The 19,148-nt window shown below is 38.6% G+C and overlaps 2 protein-coding genes across 11 annotated transcripts in view; one reads left to right on the top strand and one right to left on the bottom strand.

Moving 5' to 3' along the window:
• Window positions 1-46: 46 nt before the first annotated feature.
• On the bottom strand, window positions 47-19,065 carry RAD52 (RAD52 homolog, DNA repair protein). Of its 7 annotated transcripts, none has more exons than XM_026070421.1 (12): window positions 19,061-19,065; window positions 11,696-11,784; window positions 10,134-10,235; window positions 9,459-9,552; window positions 7,671-7,738; window positions 7,341-7,459; window positions 7,177-7,252; window positions 4,065-4,261; window positions 3,722-3,864; window positions 3,036-3,116; window positions 2,150-2,392; window positions 47-2,013 (listed from the first exon to the last, which is right to left on the bottom strand). In XM_026070421.1, exons 2-12 carry the CDS (start codon window positions 11,780-11,782, stop codon window positions 1,805-1,807), a joined length of 1,419 nt encoding a protein of 472 aa, XP_025926206.1. In that variant the 5' UTR covers window positions 11,783-11,784; window positions 19,061-19,065; the 3' UTR covers window positions 47-1,804. The 7 variants fall into 7 exon arrangements, with proteins under 7 accessions (XP_025926206.1, XP_025926208.1, XP_025926209.1 ...); XM_026070423.1 differs by lacking the exon at window positions 19,061-19,065 and adding an exon at window positions 12,367-12,389 and having other exon boundaries at window positions 47-1,863; XM_026070424.1 differs by lacking the exon at window positions 19,061-19,065 and adding an exon at window positions 12,367-12,389 and having other exon boundaries at window positions 47-1,860.
• The window catches only part of ERC1 (ELKS/RAB6-interacting/CAST family member 1), a 315,358-nt gene continuing 308,010 nt past the window's right edge, over window positions 11,801-19,148 (top strand). For all 4 annotated transcript variants that reach the window (XM_026070417.1, XM_026070415.1, XM_026070419.1 and 1 more), the window contains exons 1-2: window positions 11,801-11,878; window positions 18,630-18,779. The gene's annotated coding sequence lies outside the window, so the exon portion shown is untranslated. The remainder of the gene's footprint in view (window positions 11,879-18,629; window positions 18,780-19,148) is intronic.

The following is a 19,148-nucleotide window of genomic DNA, read 5'->3' as shown; positions in this document are numbered from 1 at the left end:
ATCTTATTTCATCTGTCAGGATATGACTTGAAGATGTGGTATGTGTTTCTTCCCAGAGCTGTTCTGAACTCACCACTGAGTTAGAGAGAAACTAGTTTGGTGAAATGTGAAACTATTTTCTAGGTGGCTTCTGACCATGTGATCTATTACAGATAATTATAACTTGTCCCGTCTTTACATAATAAAAATAATCCTTGTTCTTTGTCCTGTTTGGGAGGTAGATGGATAGTAGAGAATTTCAGAAAAAGAAGGACTGGTTAAGTGGTGAAGGGAAAACATAAGGCCTTTTGGGAAAGCAGGCAAGGAACAGGAGTAAATTCTTAATATATAATTCTCAAATATATTTACGTTTAGATTGTTTGAAGAAACTTGACAAGATAGACCAGAGATGACAAAGCACAGGAACAAGGTCCTGTTTCAAGTCTGACATTGATTTCAGGGTTGGAATAATCAGAGTTTGTGTAAATAATTCTTCTGGCTCAGCTCTAACTGGACGTTGCACTCTGTCTTGCATCGTTGTCTCTGGTACTGCAGGTCATTCTGCAATATGAGCCCCCTCCTTGAGAACTGGGGACCTCTAAGTGCCACCAGGGTGAGAGCTGCCAGAGCAGGTGCCAACCTGAACCCTCCTGTGGTGGTGCCAGGTTCCTGCCTGGCCAAGCAGGAGCTGTAGCTGCTGCATCTCTTCACTATAGAAGGAAGAGAAAGACCAGAGTCGTCCAGCAGTATTCTGGATACTATACTGGCTATAGCAGTATTTCTCAAATAATACTTAAGTTCTTTTGACCTTTCCTTCCACCTTCTTACTAAAAGGAACATCAGTTGCTTTGCCCTAATGTTTAAAAACTCCCTTGAACCTTTTTCCTACTTGCTGCCCATATTAAAGAAAAGGCAGTGATAGCCTTTAGCTTTTTAATTGCACCTACTCAGAGCGTGTTAATTTCTTTGAGCCTGTTAAACAGGAAATGAGTTGTAATGGTTTGAACAGCATTGAGTCATGAACAGCTTCAAATGGGATTCGTTTTCCAAGTTTCATGTTTATTTTAATATTAAAAAGGACTGAAAGCTTATCTAAAAACTTCAAGGAACAAAACTGCAACTCCCATCCATTTTATAAAGGGCCCAAGCAAACACTGTCTGAGGCTGAGGTTCCGTGTGCAACCCTCAGCAGCAGTCCCGGCATGCTCCTGCCCCTGTGCTGTCCTGCTGCAGCGGCACAGCTGAATGTGCTGCTGTGCAGGAAGCCCCTGTGGCTGAGGAACACCCTGGGGAAGATAGTTTTGGTCAGTGTGAGTGGTTCCAACCCCACCAGTACAGCCACACAGTGCAGCTGGGCTGCGCTTGGAGGCAGACGCTGACACCAACGATTTTAAGCGCTCAGCCTTGCTGAATGGGAGACCACAGCTTGTACGCTTTCCATCATGTGACCATAATCCACTTCCTCCCCATGCTGAAATGCAACACTGAGGAAGAAAGAAGCAATGACTTGCATCTCATACCAAGGATTAATTCTGCTATCATTTCAGGCAAGTTAACTGTAACTTCAACTTGTAATACAGCCATAAATCTAGCGCTATAGAAGCACTAATGATTGCTTGTTTATAGAAAAAGGCATTTGAAACATTTTAATGACCCCAAAGTACATTAAGATCTTCATGGTAGGTTGTATTAAGCTCTCTTCTGTGTTGCATCATCATAATATGCAGGAAAATCCATTAATGCATTATTTCCCCACATAATTTGAGCAGCCAACTGCAGTCCTCTGATGTAATTCAGTGTCTAGGTAATGATACCACCAGATGTCTTATGTAGGTTCTAGCCTCCTTTTCTTCAAGCTTTGACTTCTATGTGGACTGTGCTCTGCTAAACAGGGAGACAGTGAGAAATGGAAAATTCTTAAAGCTTTTCTCTGCTTCAAAAAGTGCTCTTCAACTTGATTTTTCTCTAGCTCTTCTTTGAGAGGATCATTAGATGGAGAAGAGGATAGTTCTCCTACTCCACTGTCACAGTACTCTGCAGACAAAGTCAGAAAAAGAGGGCTGTTTCTCCCACTCCAGTTTGCTAATCTAACAGTGATCCTGTCAAAGCCAAGTGCCATTGTTAAGATAGAAATCATGTCATCAGCTCCCATTTTTTTCATAGCACGTACCTGCTACAGGCCAGTTGGCACAGTGGCTATTGCTCATGAGATTAGTAGATGGCTGCAATTGAGCAAGCCTGGCAGAAGACTTGTGATAATTTGCTCTCTGAGGCGTCCTGTTATGAGTAATCATTTGATGATGTCCAAAGGGTGTTTCAGGTGTCTGGTGTCCAGCTGATGGGCCTGCCATTTTGTGGCCCGCTATCTTAAGATCAGTGGTCTCCAAGGAAATATCCCAAAGTTCAGGGTCATCTAGAATGAATCAAAAGATGATCAAATTAAACATGAGATTATGCAACACAGAAGAATTTAATACGAGCTACCATCAAGAACTTAATACACTTTTGGGTCATCAAAATGTTTCAAATGCATTTTCTATAAACTCTCTTCCTATAATGCTGGCCAATCTAAAAGTTAAACTGTAAACATCGTCTATGTCGGTGCACAACAGGAAAATCATGCAAGAAAAAAAATATTGCTATATATCATAAGAATTGAGGCAGATAAGCTGGCACTCCCCCTTGTGCTCTGGAGTTAAGCAATGTCAGGGTTCCATGGTGCAAGTATGACCCAAATAGCCATAGTCATGTTAAGAAGATTCCCCTCCCCTGAAATGTTACTTCAGGAAAAAAAGGTATACCAAATAGGTATAACAACACTCTACTGAAGAAGGTGGCGTGAAAACCCTCCTAGTGATGGAAATTGCTCATCTCCTACACCTTTTAATATTATTTTTCTGCCACTTAAGTAGTGTTAGTATTGCTAAGCTAACGATACTCATGCTTCTATTATTCCAATCTGTTCATAAATGGTGCCTTCAGACTCTACTTTAAAGAGCTGATTTAAATGCTTATTAATTTAACATTTTGTTATCATTCATCAGTTTTTGGCTGACCTGCAAAGAATTCCTCTTCTATTGCTAATTCCTGTTGTGCTTTTGTTGGAGTGCTGTGCTTTACAGGAGGATCAGATGTTGCTGGACAAAGATAACACAAGAAGATTTTAATGACAGAAAGACAGAAGAGCCCTTTTCCTCCTTCTGAAGAGACCGTGGATCTGAAACAATAAGCAGCAACTGCCACCAGGTACCCTCTTCTCTGAAAGCTGATTCTTAGCCATTGGCAACAGTATGTGGAATGGCAAGATGACAACTGGTAAGGGCAATTGCACTACTTTAAACTGGTTTTGGCCTGTTTATACCTCCCCCCACCCTCCCCCAGTTCCTGCTTACAACACAGCTGTCCAGACTTCCCCATGAGTAAAGAACAACCTATTAGTAGCTAATACGATGTCTATTTGCCTGCAATTGCCTTGGTGAAGTGCTGCAGCCTCAGCTGGGGGTGCAGCATGGCTGTGCTACATGACGCTCTAGGGTGGTTGGAAAGTTACAGTTTAATGAAGCTGTTCTTGAGCCCACATTTCTTCCATCTTAAAAATAAGAGAAACAATCCTCCTTCCTTTGTTCTCAAAGGTGTGTGATAACAGAGAAGCAAAAGAAACTGTCAGACTCCTGTACTGAGGATAATATGTTCCTGCCAGTATCTGTCATTACAACTGTCAATTTTTAAGGCTGAGCCTTACCCTGTTTGCTGCCTGCAGTAACTACTGGAACCTGCTGCTTTTTCTCCATCTGTTCCCGGAACTGCTGCTGTAGCTGCTTTTGTCGCAATTTCCGCTGGTAAGTAGCATCATACTCAATAGCTGAGGATTCTATGTTTCTGTGCCTCCCCCAAATAAGCACAAAGTTTAATAGGATTTCAGCAGTTACCATTTAAGGAGAAGAAATGCATAAAGAAGTAACAGCAAGGAAAATCTGATAAATCAGCATTTTGTAGCATCTTCCAAATTGGGTTCTCCATGTGTTTTCAGAGGGGAAGTAACTTCTAACATACTTTTTAAAATAAATTCATAGTAGTAGTCTTACCTGGAACTATTTGGCTGTTTTTGATCTTCAGCATCTGTGGAAGCCTCCATCTGACTAGGTTTACAAGTAGATACTGTCTCACCATGTTGTCTCCATCCTGTGCTCTGCCTTTCCAAACAGCTATTGTATCTTGCTTTCTCTATTTCAGGCTCATAGTCCTGTCTTTTAGCTTTGACCAAATGCAACTCAGGCGGCATCTAGAAAAGGAATAAAGAAAACTAATTCAGAAGTTTCCTTCATCAACTTAATGAAACATGCAGAGTCATGTCACTCAAGTTAATCGCTGACTTCATACAACTCTGTTAGTTTAAACTGGTAGTTCAGTGCTTCAGGGCAGCTATCCCACGTTGCCTGTACTATGCTTTCTGCATATGAGAACAGATGCAGATGATTCAGAATTCTACAGCTTCTCAGTCTCACAAGTCTGTCCCTGGCATCTGTTAGTTTTGCCAGTTCCATTTTCACACTTGTATTAAAGGCCATGGCAGACCTGATGCTCAGTTCTGTAATCGTGAGGTCACTAAGGGGCGTATACCCTTCTGTTTCTATTAAATACAGGATGGTTTGGCTCTGTGATTTTGAAACTTGTGGCAATGCCACTAACAGACAATGACCCTGGTGAAGCAGAGATCTGTGGCATCTTTACTTGGTGAGGCCTCACTTTGGATCAGTTCCTACAATCTAAGTTTGCCAGAAAGAATAGCCCTAGGCTGATTAGCAGAGTTTGCTAAATCCTGGGCTGAAGAAGTCCCTATGGAAGTCTATGGACCTTCAATTGCAAAAGTTTTTCCTCAATGTGCAAAGCAGATTACCACCTACAAGCCTACTGCCCCCAACTGGTACACATCAGGAGCTAAACAGATAGAGGCTGGTAAGTGCGACCCGAGTAACAGCCAGGACAACTGTAATACTGTGAAGACTTCTGTGCTATGTTAAAGTGTACATAGAAAGTGTGATAGCTTTGAAAGAATGGGGTTACAGTATGGGAGTCACGGATGGAGATGTACGTCACTATTTTTTATCTCTCTCTGGACCAAAGATCACCAACAGTAAGAGGCATCTCTCCACGGTGTTGTGCTAAGTCTGGCTGATCACCTCAGAAGGTTCAGTTTGACTGAGTGCTTTACAGAGGGTGAAGTCACCACAGCTCTTCCCTTGCAAACTGAAACCTAAAGTAGGTAAGGAGTCTGAAAAGCAAAACTGGAGGAAGCAAGGCCTCTTACTGTTTAGTAATGATAAGAACCATAGTTATCACAAGGAAGGTAATCTTTCAAGTACACAGTTGGAGACTCTAATTCTTTGTACATTCAAAAGCCACTGTTTGCCAGTAATATAGCATCAGATATTTAAAACAACACAAAATTGTAGTGTAAGTCTTCCTAACTGTATTTCTCACCCTCCAGCAGCCAAATCTAGTACATACTGCTCTCAAAATTCAATTGCAGATTTTAGGTACCAACACATTTTGAATTCAAGCAGAAGACATTTACAGGGAGAGGTACACTTCTCATGAAGGAACAAAATACACTGTTACCTGTTTTGCTTTTCTGTAGTAAGACTTTGAAGTGACTGGCAACAACTAAAAGCAGTTGTGGGTCTGGTCTAAAAATCCTGGTTCCTCCATTATATCATAGACACATCTAGTATTTTGCAATGTTCTTTTGGGAAGAATCCAAGTTGGTTAACTGAAAGTTGAAACCACCTTTTGAAATTAACTTTGCTTGAACCCTCAGTACAAACGTGCTGTACAGAATAACAAGTATAAAAAATGAACTGAGCGCTGAGGGTTGAAATAGGGATACACCATAAATTTTGTTACAAGGACAATGCTGAGTGTATCTAGCTGGTGATGTGCATTAGGCCCCCATAGAGTTTGAATACTGATTAATAAGAGGACAAAGCAACTATCAATAGATATGGCAAAATTACTACTGTACAGATTTTGCTTAATCTTAAGTGAAAGTTCTGACTACAAAAAGCAAGCAGCTTTGGTACCTGACCCACCTGGTATTTTTTCTAGGATATGCTGGGCCATGCACATTGAAAATTTTGTCTGAAGGAGGAAGTGTTTCCAGTGGAAAAACTTCCTATTTTGGGCCAGAACTCCCTGAAGTCTAAAGAACAATCCTCTTTCCTGATACCCAACAGCTGACATACAAGCTGTCAATTTGAGAGGCTTCAGGTCTAAATGAAATAGTCCTAATTTTGCAGGAATGCATACAGGAGCTTTACCTGCTTTAGGGTAGGATACATAGGTTAATAGATGATCTGTCTGGCTATTCTTCTGCCCTGCCCACAGCCTCTTGTTTTATGACCTGTTACAGAAATGGGCAATTGTGTAATGACATAATTACAAATAGCATGCAGCTCTCTTCCATCCTTTTTCTTGTTTGTTTGTTTCTGGAAAAGTCCAATATGAGGACTATGAAAATGACAAATAAGTTTGAGCTTAAAATTCAAAATAATAAACTGGATCATGCTGCCACCAACAATAAGAGCAAACTAAGAGAAGAGCTAGTCTGCCTTATGCCTTATATGGGGTAGTAAAGACACTATTTCCTAAAGATTTCTGTCTTATCTACATCATGCATATATGCATTGGCAGTGGTATCACTGCTAATACATATTTAAAGCACAAGTGCCTGGACTAGGGTGATGAGCTCAGTTGCTGCAACTGACAGAGCTTAACTGGCCTTAAGAACTGTAGCACACAAAAAATGGCACCAAGAATAAACTGTTTAGTGTTTTTTTGTGGTAGCATTTAACCTGTTATGAACACAGATTTAACTGTACTCATTACTGGCACTGAACAGAGAGACTTAGACAACATGTCCGATCTTGAGTCGGACACTGTTTCTTCACCTTAGTGACCTTGCCTATTTTAATGGTCCAACTTTAGAGCACCATAGTTGTGGTAAAATGCTGAGGAAGAATTCTGTAATAGTTCAGGCAATCAGACTAGCAGGCAAATAAGGCTACAGCTCTCATAGCAGGCAATATTCAGGGATGAGACACAAAGATATTTATATCATTATTTACATTCTTTTCAACATGAAGGACTAGGAGCAATGGAAATCTACTGGTCCCTGCTTCAAAAGCCCAGGTACTGTACCTGACGTGGAAGCTTATTCACGGCTCGTAGGTAGTCTTTGTCTAGGATGCAGTTCCCAAGAGCATTCCCAAAGCACCTGTGAGATGAAAGTTCATTGTGATTGAAAATAATACTAAATTCTCACCTGATTTCTGAAAATGTATGAAGTACTGATCTTCACTTACTTGAGTGCCCTCTTCAGTCCATCTGTTACTGCCTCCTTTCTTGCCTTTTCTAAGGACAAGGCCTTAGATTTTAGGCCTTCACTCACTCCATACCCCACATCTTCATGATATGACCCATCCTGAAGTAGAATTTAAAAAATACTAAGTGTACGGGAGGTTCTGTACATGCAACACTTCTAGTTAGATGCTGTGCTTTCCTAAGCCCAATTATTCCCTCTAAGCTGGATGTGCAGTACTCTTCTGAACCACAGTCTGGTGTGTGTGTGAACTTTCATTCACCACTTTAAGCAATTGCTCAACTATAGACAGAGCAAACAAAAATCCACTTACCTTAAGCTGGACTTTCACAAATGCACAGACCCCCACATAGAACCTGCCATTGTTGAGGTCAACAAAATCTGGAGAAAAAATAGTAACATCCAGAACACCGCAGAAGACTTCTGATCCACTTCTAGATCTTGTTTTGCCTTTTGAGGACATTCATACACCTGTAGCATACTTGCTGAATGTGCCAAAGATACTACTACATCATCTATAAAATGGAGCTCAACCTACTAAATATTAACTGCAATTTGAGAATGCTGACTTGCATATATGCTCTGGGTACAATAACATGATACCTTCTAGTAATCAGTGTATAGACTTGGCAAACACTTGCACCCCGGTGTTAGGTGTATAAACTTTAACATATGCAAGATGGAAAGCTGTAAATGTTACTTCTCATTCAGCTGCATATCCTAAATGTTCATGGCGTAACAAATTTTTCAGAAGGAAGGAAAGATTTAAAGTATGAATTTATAAAAACAGTAATTGAAAAGAATCTTGATTGTCTATAAAAGCAATTTCTTTCCTATTACCTACAAACAGTCTCCTGTTTGGGAAATTTTGCACAAACTTATATCCAAGACAGGGTGTCTGAATAGCTTAACAGGTTGCAATACATCTCTCAATCCAGAATCTTTAGTTTACCATGTTTTACATCAAGAGTAATGCTACATAATATACATAGGACACTCTAATTAACAGTTTTACATGTTGTTAGAAACATGACACAAATGTCTGAAGTGAGATGCTTTCAAGTTCAGCAACTGTACTCTGAAGTCTCAATGTTCCTCTGCACTCATCTAGTCCATTTGCTCAATTGTTTTGAAACCTGTCGGGGTGCAAGCCTTTTGTCTAGCCAAGAGTTGAGGAACAAAAATAGGACAGAATCCTCTGTCTCTGAATTGCTAAGGCAAGACTTCTTATGGTATCACTTGAAAAAGATAGATGTTTGAAGGATGCCAGTCCTTTCTTAATTAAAAAGGCACAGAATAGATAGGAATGCATGGAATAATTTGTTTTATGTTTAGAATCTACCAGTCCAATGTAAGAAAAAAAACCCGAAGAAAAAAAAGCAAGCAGGTCCATTTACACATGTTGGTTGAGCTACCTCAACTACCCTCAACTTCAGTCTGCGCACAGCAGACCTGCAAGCGAGGACAATGCTTCTCTAGTGGTTGTTAGTTCAGCTATCAAGATGGAGGAAACTCAAGCTTTAGACTTGTACATCATTTTCTAGAAGAGGTTTTCTAAAGCTTTCTACTGTAAAAATCTCAGAACTAGGTATTTGTTAGAAGAGGAATCCTGCAGGAAAAAGCTAGTACTTGAAGGTGGTTAGGGAAAAATTAACTGTGATATTTGTTTGAATATAATAATTGCAGGTGAGTACAACAGTTGGCTCAGGGCTGCCAGGTGTTAGAAAAAATAGTTTAATGGTAATATCTCTTCACTAGTGTTTTCACAAAGATCAGAAAACTTGTTTAGAATAGCTCAAGAATAACCCTATGTTTGTTTAAAATTATGGCTACAATGTATTCCAGTACAACATTTAAAAAGAAAACAGAAGCTGCATTATTATTCAATTTCTCTCATTTTTCCCAGCTGCCAAGAAATCTGGAAATTCCACATGCTTCTCATCAGGTTCTGCCATTTTTAAAGTTCATTAAAATACATATTCTTTCCTGTTTGGAATGTTCAAGTTCTAGGACAGATAGCTTGGTCCTTCTCTGACAAACTGTCCCTTTAAAGCATCATGGTGAAACAAGAGGAAAGACTTTATTCTCAAGAGATACTTACCGACATTCTGCTGAGTGACTGAATGAGCCCAGCCATTGAAACCAAACATTTCATTGGCCAGACTGATTACCTTGTGACCCTCAATGTAACAGACCTGAAAAGAAAAGCAAATTATACATATACACACACAGGTGCACACATATATTTCTTTTCTTTTCTTAATGAAAAAGAAAGGAATCACATAAAGCATCTTGCAGTGTGGAAACCCAGCTAAGTGCAAGACTCAAAAAATCTGAATGAAAGCAAAATGGAGCAGCTTTAGGTTTCCCGCTTCACAGTTGCCAGGAGAAGGTAAGAGAACAAACATAACTGAATTATGGGAAGTAGAGCTAGTGGGCACAGAAGAGGGAAAAATGCAGCTAGTGTTTATATAATGCTTCCTATATTCCAGTTCTGAAAAATTAAGCAAAACTTCTCAATGTTCCATAAGTAGATAAATATTCTCATTTAAAAGATGAAGCACTGATAAGCCACTGTTTATCTAAAACATAAAAAGACCCTGTGGCTAAGGTAAGACCAGAATTTATGCTATTTTAACTTTGCCTTCACATCTGCAAATTACCCTACTAGTGGGAAATGAACTCCAAAAAATTGTTTTGTTTTGTTTTGATTTTTTTATAAAAGTTTTCCTGGAAAAAAAAAGGAGTTGGAACATCTATACATGTTTGTTCATACCTTCTGTCCTCCTCCAGCTTGTCGACTGCTGATATATTCTGGACCCAATTTCTGACGCAGAGCATGCTGGATAGCTTGATATTCATTTGCTGTATATTGACACTTGTGGAAAACAAAATAAGGCAAGGTTTTTCACTCTCCCCATATTAGCTTTCTCTCCCTTCCTAACATCAACTCTTAATCCCATTTTTCCACATACAGTTTTCCAAGAGATGCATGTTCCATTTTTATGATCCAGGATGTAACTGATAAGGAAGGAGTTTGGGGGGGGTGGGAGGGGGGCGGAGAAGGCAGAGGAGATTTGCCCCAGCAAGGTGCATTATATTAGTTTCTTCTCTTACTCTTGAAGTCATGCACATTGGTGGCTATACAAGCATTAATTATTGAGCTGTAGCAGTTCTTTTCTACTTCTCATAACCATCACTTACATTCAAAGAACTGAAATGAGCCAGGTCTGTTGATATCCTATTGATATCCTAAGTCAAGGTTGCCAGGAACACAATTATACACAATTTATATTTCACCTCTCAAAAATAAAATATAGTATCTCTGTAACCAACAAGAAAAGTGTCTTTTAAAACCCCAACAAAACCAAAGTTTAACCTTGTTCTATCACTATATTCCATCACAGAGAGGATAGCAGATTGGGCTAGCAGTCAGAATAGAAGTTTCTTGAAGAGCATTCAGCAAATTCCCCTAATGCAGGAAAAGTTCTTTGGACAACTCTAGCACCAATGATACCAGTAGGAAGCCTAAAGCAACATAACTGGTACTGCTTGTCTTGGTAGAAATACAATTTACAACCTGCAAAGGTGAGAGAGGCCTAAATACATATGTAAGGGGTTCAAGCACTAATAAGTTTGTATTGCTATGCTCTGATGTGGGACAGAAGAGAGATTTCAGTGCCTAGATTGCAAGTACTGTGCATGCAGGTATTGGCTGCCCCATCATTCAGCAGAACAGAATTTAACAGAGTGTATGCCACTGAAGTTCTAATGCCTGCCAAACCTCTCCAGTCTATATATGGTTCCATTTAAACTAAAAGGAATAACTTTGTCTGGTTTTGGAACCAGAATGCAAATCTGTAACCAAAGGGAAAAGGGAGAGTACACATACACCACATTCAGAAGCTATGTACAGATGTGTGTCATGGAGAAGAGAATTCAGCACTTAATGCAAAAGATCTATTCAGACCCGATATAGTAGTTTGCCTTTTTTTTTTTTATTTTTAATATATAATAGCTAAGTGAAAGTAATTGACTTTCTGAACCAGTACAGAGAATGTATGTAGGCAAAAGCCAGGCCAAGCCATCTGGGAATGAAAGAGAATAAAAATGAGCCCCATTTTTAAGGAACAAAACTAAAAACACTTTGTGAAGAATCCAGACCAATTTAGCATAGCTAGAGGTGTGCCATGACTATAAAGAAGAACATGTAATGTAAAATTAGGTGTATGGGTATGACTCCAGCCTTATTTTACCCAGCTTTAAAATAAGTAGATATGCAAAGCCAAAGTGCAAGTATAGAACCTCCGCTTTTCTCTCAGACAAAACGGAACTGACCTGTCCAAAGCAAGCAACAGAACTGCCAGTGCTGGAGCTATTGCTGCTGCTGTGGTTTTCGCTGTTTTTCCTTTGACTTTCAGGCATCCCTAAAGATAAGAGGAGATAAAACACTGAACAGCAGGTAACAGAACCAAAAGTTCATACGAAGACATGTCAAAAAGCTATGGAAGGCCACTGCCTGTGAGTATAACAATATTCTGTGATAGATGATATGTTGCATATTACACCAATATCGTACTTCCCATTCCATGGAACTGCTGCAGTCCCAATGGAAATTTATTTTCTGATGTTACTTCATGACAGTCAAAAATACTTTTCTTAAACATGTGTTATACTATGTATGCAGAAATGTTTCGTTTCATGCTAGAAACAGAGGCGCTGTTCTGGTCTTCCATCCATAAAAGCATCAAGTGTGAGTGAGCTGATAAAGAATCAAGAAAAGTCATAGAAAGTGCTAAAAATAACTCCTGCTGGATTTCCTTGGATACGTGCAAATCTATAGGGCAACTCACAGAACTACTAACGTTTCTATTCATTGTTCTCCTTAGTGTCAGTCTGGGTTGCTTCACTCATTTTCTGCTTTTTAAGCACTTGTCAAATGACAACCAGAAGAAATCGCATTTCTGCGGTGGATGAAAAGATTTTTTAAAAAACAAAACTTGACTTACATGTCTTGTATGTAATTCCTGCTTTTCAGTAAAAATGTTGATAGTACACATGCTGTACTGAACTGTTCCTGTTAGCGACTGTCTCTTCTTATAAGAGATCTACATTTGTTGAGAGATTAGCAAAAAATTTAATCAAGAAGGAAGACTACAGTTGAAACCTATCTGAATTTTCTGTTATCTACTTCCATTTCTGCTAGCCATCACATTAAATAAAATAATCATTTCACTCATTCCATTTAAAGAATAAATAAATTATCCCTGTCAGAAAAGAAAATTCAACTTCAGCAGCATCTGAATCCTGCATAAGAAGTAGAGACTAGAATCTAAAATTAATGTTTTCAGTCATTATTCTAAAGATTAAGCTGTTAACAAACAATGATTTTTTTTCCTTTTATGCATATTTGAATGCATTTTTTATTATTCTAGGTAAGGAAATACAAAATAATTCCCTCTTCCAAATTTTTCAACACTATATCCCTAAATCATCTTCAATATCCATTACCACTGAGAATCTTGACAAAAAAGAAAAAGCAACTTTCTAAGATTGTACCTGTTCATAAGATGATTAGTCAGTCTTCGTTTTATATTACTATTTTGACTGTAATCATACTGTCTTGGGCCATGATGGTATCATATAAACTAAGCAGAACTGAAAAATATACAGAACTTGTAACTATTTTAAGAAGTCATGCTGATAATTCAGTAGGTGGCACCCTTCTCCAAGTCAGTATCCAACAACTGCCCAGTATCACATTGCCACACCATGGTGTTGGTGAAGTGGTCTTCTAGCTGAGAGCTTACAGGAGTGCAAAGGAGCTACAGTGGCACATGTATATCAGCCCACAGAGGCAATCTTTTGTCATGTTTGCACAAATGCTGGGTACAGCTGGCTCTAGTCTATCCCTAAGACTGCTGCATACAATACAAATATAAGACAATTTAATATACACGCAAGAATCCAGCTGCAGAAAGTATAAAATCCTCAACAGATAGTGTTGTTTGACAGCCAGTAAGAACCTGGCTAATACTATGCTTTGCTACTGTCCTCCAGGTTCAGCACTCTTCTAGAGAAGTTGTCTTTCTAGTCTCTAAACAAGGAGCCAAAGTTTTAGTGAGAACTTGGCAAACAATTTTCAGAAAAGGGATAGTAGCTGTTTTTGTGGCAGGTACCAACACCAGTAATTATACTAGGTGTCACTAAAATTCTCCTCAATTTTGGTTGGCTATAATTATTCACCTTCTGTCCAAAGTTGTATAACTGTACAATTTTTATGCATTTGAACATGTTTCGATCAAAATTTAGCTGCAATTTGTGGTAAAAAAAATTGTTTCTAGAAGAGAACATACAGAAATTAATACCACCAGGAGATACACTCATGATTTAAGCAGACTATTCTTGCTTTTAAGCAAAGAGTTCATTGCATCCTGAGGGAGACATTTAGAGAGCAAAAAAAAAGTGATATCAGCAGTGACTGGCAGAGGGAATCAAAGTTTGAACAATGCTACTTTTTCTTCTCTCTCTAAGCAACCTAAATCAGATCCTAGTAAATTATAAAGCTCCTGGGAAAAACAATGCAAGAAATGTGTGCATTTGCCTACACAATCCTATTAGCAGTTTGCCCCAGATCTCCACATACAGTGTGTGGGTGACATTTTGAAACAAAACTACTTTAAATTAAAACAGCGTTATATCCTTTAAGTTTCTATATGGTGTACACCATTGTCAATCTAAATTCTGTAAAGAGATACATACTTAATGAAGTTCTGAACAATGTATGGAAGTTGATTTTTAATGAGAATGAGAAAGGAGTACAGAATTCTATTAAAAATAGCAACATACAGTATTAAGCCAAACAATCAGCTTCCACTAGAGAAATATAGCAATATACTTTTTGTGCAATAAATATAGTTTAAAACATGTCAATGGTTTGTATTTAAATCATGAGCTACTCTTGCTCATAGAAAGTTTGTTTCAGCTGTGAACCTAGTTTAAATAAACCAAACATTGTATTAGAGCAATGTGGTTTTCCAATCCAGTGAAGTGCAGCAGAGCAAAGCCCTTATGTCTAAAGCAAATGTCAGAGCACTTCAAAGAAACACAATTTCAACATCAAAATTATTAGAGTAGGTGTTTGGAAGAGGGGAAAATTAATTCTGCAAATGGATTTATTAATCTGCCTTAAAATCAGAACCAGGAGCTAGGGAGAGCAAGAAGGCTTCCACTTCTCAAAAGAGTATGGTTTCCTTACCCCCATCTCCCCTCAGTATATTAACTCACATGAAACATTAACACTGAGGTAGATAATAAAAAGCCACTGAGTAGAGTGCAAAAGAGCTCACCCTCCCCCCCATCAGGACATTTTTGAGGCTGCCTGACTCATGAATAAGCGTTAAAAAGCTGTACTTTCAAACTATCTTTAAATACTAAAAACTATCTTTAAATACTAAAAATTCAGCTTCATATATGGTTGTTCTGTATGCAGAATGATAAAAGCAGTTTAAATACTAAAAGGCATGTAGGAATTATCATTTGTTACATTTCTGACTGTGATTTTTTTTTTTATTATTTACAGGGAATTATTTTCAGTTTAGCTGGTAATGTTCTCTGACAGTTTTCTTATCACCAAGAAAAACCTCATGCAAGATTACAGGTTTTCAATTGTGCTCCAAAACATTACTTTGATATACTAGATAGACAAAGAATCTTATCAGTATTTTTGTTACCATATTTAATCCTTTAATTTTTAAAAATGCCAATAACACAAATCAGGTACGCAAACAGGAAAAAAAAAAAAGCCTGTTTTGGGAAATTGGATAAGAAATACTCATTTTCTACAGCATTCTAAAACTAGGCAATCATTTGTAAGGTGGTAGTGAACTGACTACCTGCTGAGAAAAATATAGTTGATGCACAAATTTCCATGTAAAAATTGGCCATTCAGCTGGAACAGATAGTATTGAATGTAATGTTTTCAAGTACCACTAGTACTATAGGTGACAGCAGCAATACCTTCTAATTTTCTAAACAAATACCTCCTCATACACTTTTCCACTATATAGCCCCTATCCTATTCCCAAAAGAGACTTTAGTCCTAAGTCACTTATTCTCCTATCAGTTTCCCCTCTTTCTTAACAAAACATGTTTCTGAGCCCTGTACTCTGTCTTAATCCTGTGCTAGGATTGTCAATTCCCAATTCTCTTTGCATGTAAGGTGGAACCAGAAGAATCTCCTTCTGTAGGCAGCTTTGCATCACTTTGAAATGGCTTATATACCCTTAGCTTTATAAGTATCACAACTTGGAACCCCCTGAGGTAGAATATGGCTCTTTTAGGAAATTAGTTATAGCACCACATATTCCATAAGCTGTGACTTTAACATAGACTATTCATTTTCAGAGGGCTTTTTATTCAGCATTCAACCCCATCCTTTTCTACATGGTAAGCTTCTTTCACAGTGAAGCTATAGTTTGCTGAATAAAAGTCTTTAACATTCTTTCAATAAATGTAATTCCATAGAGCCCATCAAGAGCAATCAGGCTATGCAAGTAGGAGTGAGTGATTTAGCAAGCACTAAAGATAGTATCTCATATTTAACCTAAAATTCATATTGCTGTAAACAAAATAAAAAAATACAAAAAAAAAATCCTTGAAGACTCTTACATTTCTATGGAGTATTCTCTCCTGAAGGAACTCTGAACTGTTTTAAAATTGACTAACTTGTTATGCAAAGCTTGCTTTATCTAACACTGAGTAGAAATGTACATCTTTAAAGTGTAATGGGCCAAATGTTCCTAATGAAGGCAGGTCTGTGCTACACAACAGTTTAAAGAGATGGGAAAACAAATTATGAAATTGCCATGAGAATTTACATACAATATAACTCTTCAGTTTTGACTTCTGATAGTCAAATATCCTTGCTGTCTTAAAAAAAAAGTGACTGTTGACTTAATTCTGTTAATTCTATTGACTTCAACAAAAGAAAAAGATATTCAGTGTTTTATATTTTATACCAGAAAAAGTGCAAGTGGGTCACAAGACTGGATGCCTGTCTTGGACTAAAGATGGCCTCTGATACTCCCCACATAAATGCATCTCATTGGTATTGATTCAGGCCACATTCTGTAATAAAACCACCCAGGAAGACAATGAAAAGGTATAATATAGAAAGTGTGAGCTATTTAAAGTAGTTTACATATACTTGATTTCAAGAAATATAAACACCACTTCTCATTACTTAAGGCACAGTTCAGATTTGACATACCTTCAAACATTCCCACTTATTTCAATGGAATTTATATATGTTGCTCAAAAGCAAAATTTAACCTTTAGTTTTATCAGAAAGTACTATGTTTACTTTTTGTAAGTCTAGGATGATGATACCCTCTAGCAGAAAACTCTAATTGTGGTTACAGTTTTTACTGACTGATGTTCTCATGAACACAGTGTAAAAGCACTTTATTCCTTACTTTTACTCAAGCTTAGCAGAATAATATAGCAGATTTGTGGAGGAGTATTTCTATTTAAGAACGTTTTGAGTACATCTACCATCTGAAATTACTCCTATATTGGTGAATTCCTATTATTTCTGAAACACAGGATGAGAAGATACTTTCCTAACTCATTATGCTGAGTTTCCTGCCATAACAGCCAGTTTTCTGACTTTTGAGAGGTTGTATTTTGAGAGGTTGCCCCCCACCCCCATCAATACCTAAACTGCAAGTTGTTGACCCTACTTCTCCAGCAATTACAAACCTAGTTCCATTCCAAAGTGGTTAGTTAAACTCATTTGTTGCTGTGCTCTAAATACTTTTTTTGACTGAGATGGTTATACTTCCAAACATGTTCTTAACAGGCAGCAGTTTTAGGTATAAATTACTTCTCTCCTACATATGCACTATTTTAAAATTTAGCCCCCTTTGCAGTTTTGTCTTATAAAGGGTGCATAAGTTTCATTAATTAAAAATGTATCAATAACTGCTTATGAAACGGATCATTCCAACCCATTCTAAAGCCAAGAATTTGAAGTATACTTGCTTTYTAAGAATATAAATCCTACTCTATTTCTCACTTTATTTGCATTACTGCACAATTCTGTATAGAAAATGTTTCATTAAATGGATTACCTGGTACTTCCCACAAATAATCTTTTAATGATGTTATATAAAAATCCCTATCACAACAAATGAGGAGCTAGGCTTGTGGTAAGAGGTGATCTCTCTTATAACACTGAGTGGTGCAGCTGAAGGAAAGGAGAAACAAGTTACTGGGCATAAAAGCTCTTTTCCAGGTATGAAACAATAGCACCTCACAGCTGCAAACCCAAAAAGTGAACAGTCTACTCTTTTGAAAAATTAGTTTCCCATTTATAAAGAAGGAGGAAAAGAGCTTTTTCTGGAGACCAGACCTGACAGAAACACTACTCAGATATACTAGAAAAAGTTACTTATGTGGGTACTTTTTTCTATAAGCATTTCAGATTGATTTATAAGGGTATCATTATGTATAAGTCATGTTAGTCATTGCAAGGATAAGACAGTGGCCTTTTTAATGCAGTAACACTGGGGTTGTTTGGGACTTAAAGGGAAAAGCACTGTATCCAATTGTAACAGTAAAAAGTCTGTATTTTGCCAAATGCCATTATTAGACAAAAAATGAATCCAGGCCAGAATTTAAAACATCTGAATTTTGTAAGAAGCTGTGAGAGATCTGTCAAACTGCAGATCAAAATAACACTGTGATTACAGACATAGATGACAAATAACGACCAACCATCCTAAGCTGTCAGGCTCTCTGTTCTTCTGCTTGGCTCCAGCTTGACACAGGTTTTCTTTAATGGAAAATTATTTATATTTGAAATTGACAAAAAACTTGACACATAAGCAAGCCTATATCTATTTTCATCCTTCTGCTTTCATGGATAGCAATGTAAAATATCCCATGTAGGTTTTACTGTGTTGTTTGTATATTATAATTATAGCAACACCTTACCCAAACTATATTATTCTCCAAAAATTCATTTAAAATGGATTCTGTACTTCTACAGTTGAAAAGAAAGTTTAAGCTATTGAGATCTCTATGCTAGCTACTGTGACTGTGAGAAGTCTGAGTTACTGTATTTATTACAAGATACTCATCCATGTAGTGAAAATTTACACATCAGCAACATTAACTGTGTAGGATTACGTATCTGCTCAGTTTACTATAATATCTCATTTGAGTGTCCCAAGGGAATACTGGCTAAAGAAGTTGTTGTTATTTACAGCTTGAAACCACAGAAAGCAGAAAGAACCCTGAGTGGAGGTTATTTGCTCCATCTCCCTGGATGAAGGCAGGGCTCACTTAGAGCAACCTGGAACCCGTCTGCGGAAGAACATTTAAGCGGACAACGCCGATTCGCCGGCACGAAACCTTGGTAGCGGCAGGACTGCGTGTAGCAGCTTCGGCCTAGCTTTGCTGGACCCCCACAACTTGAGACGCGCTGCTTTTTTTACCCCAGGCAGAGCCGCGCAGCCATTCCCGCGTTGCGAGGGCGGGGGGGCCCCCCTCAGGGCCGGGCGCGGGGGAGAGGCCGCCAACGGTTTCCTCCGCTACCGCCCAGATCCCGTGCGGACACTCCGCCCCTACCCCCCCCACCGGCGAGCGGACYGCGCTAACGGCCGCCCGCGCCGCGCACACCCCTTTGCCCCCCRCCACTGGGGCCGCGGCGGGGGTGGGAGGGCGCTCCTTGCCGCGGTCCCCCTGCCACCGCCAAGAGGGGACCGTGTCCCACCCGGCCGATCCC

The sequence above is a fragment of the Apteryx rowi genome, unplaced genomic scaffold, assembly GCF_003343035.1.
Source record: "Apteryx rowi isolate R43461 unplaced genomic scaffold, aptRow1 scaffold_31, whole genome shotgun sequence".
In the NCBI taxonomy this organism is placed as follows: Eukaryota; Metazoa; Chordata; class Aves; order Apterygiformes; family Apterygidae; genus Apteryx; species Apteryx rowi.
This window is presented reverse-complemented; position numbering and strand designations above follow the sequence as displayed.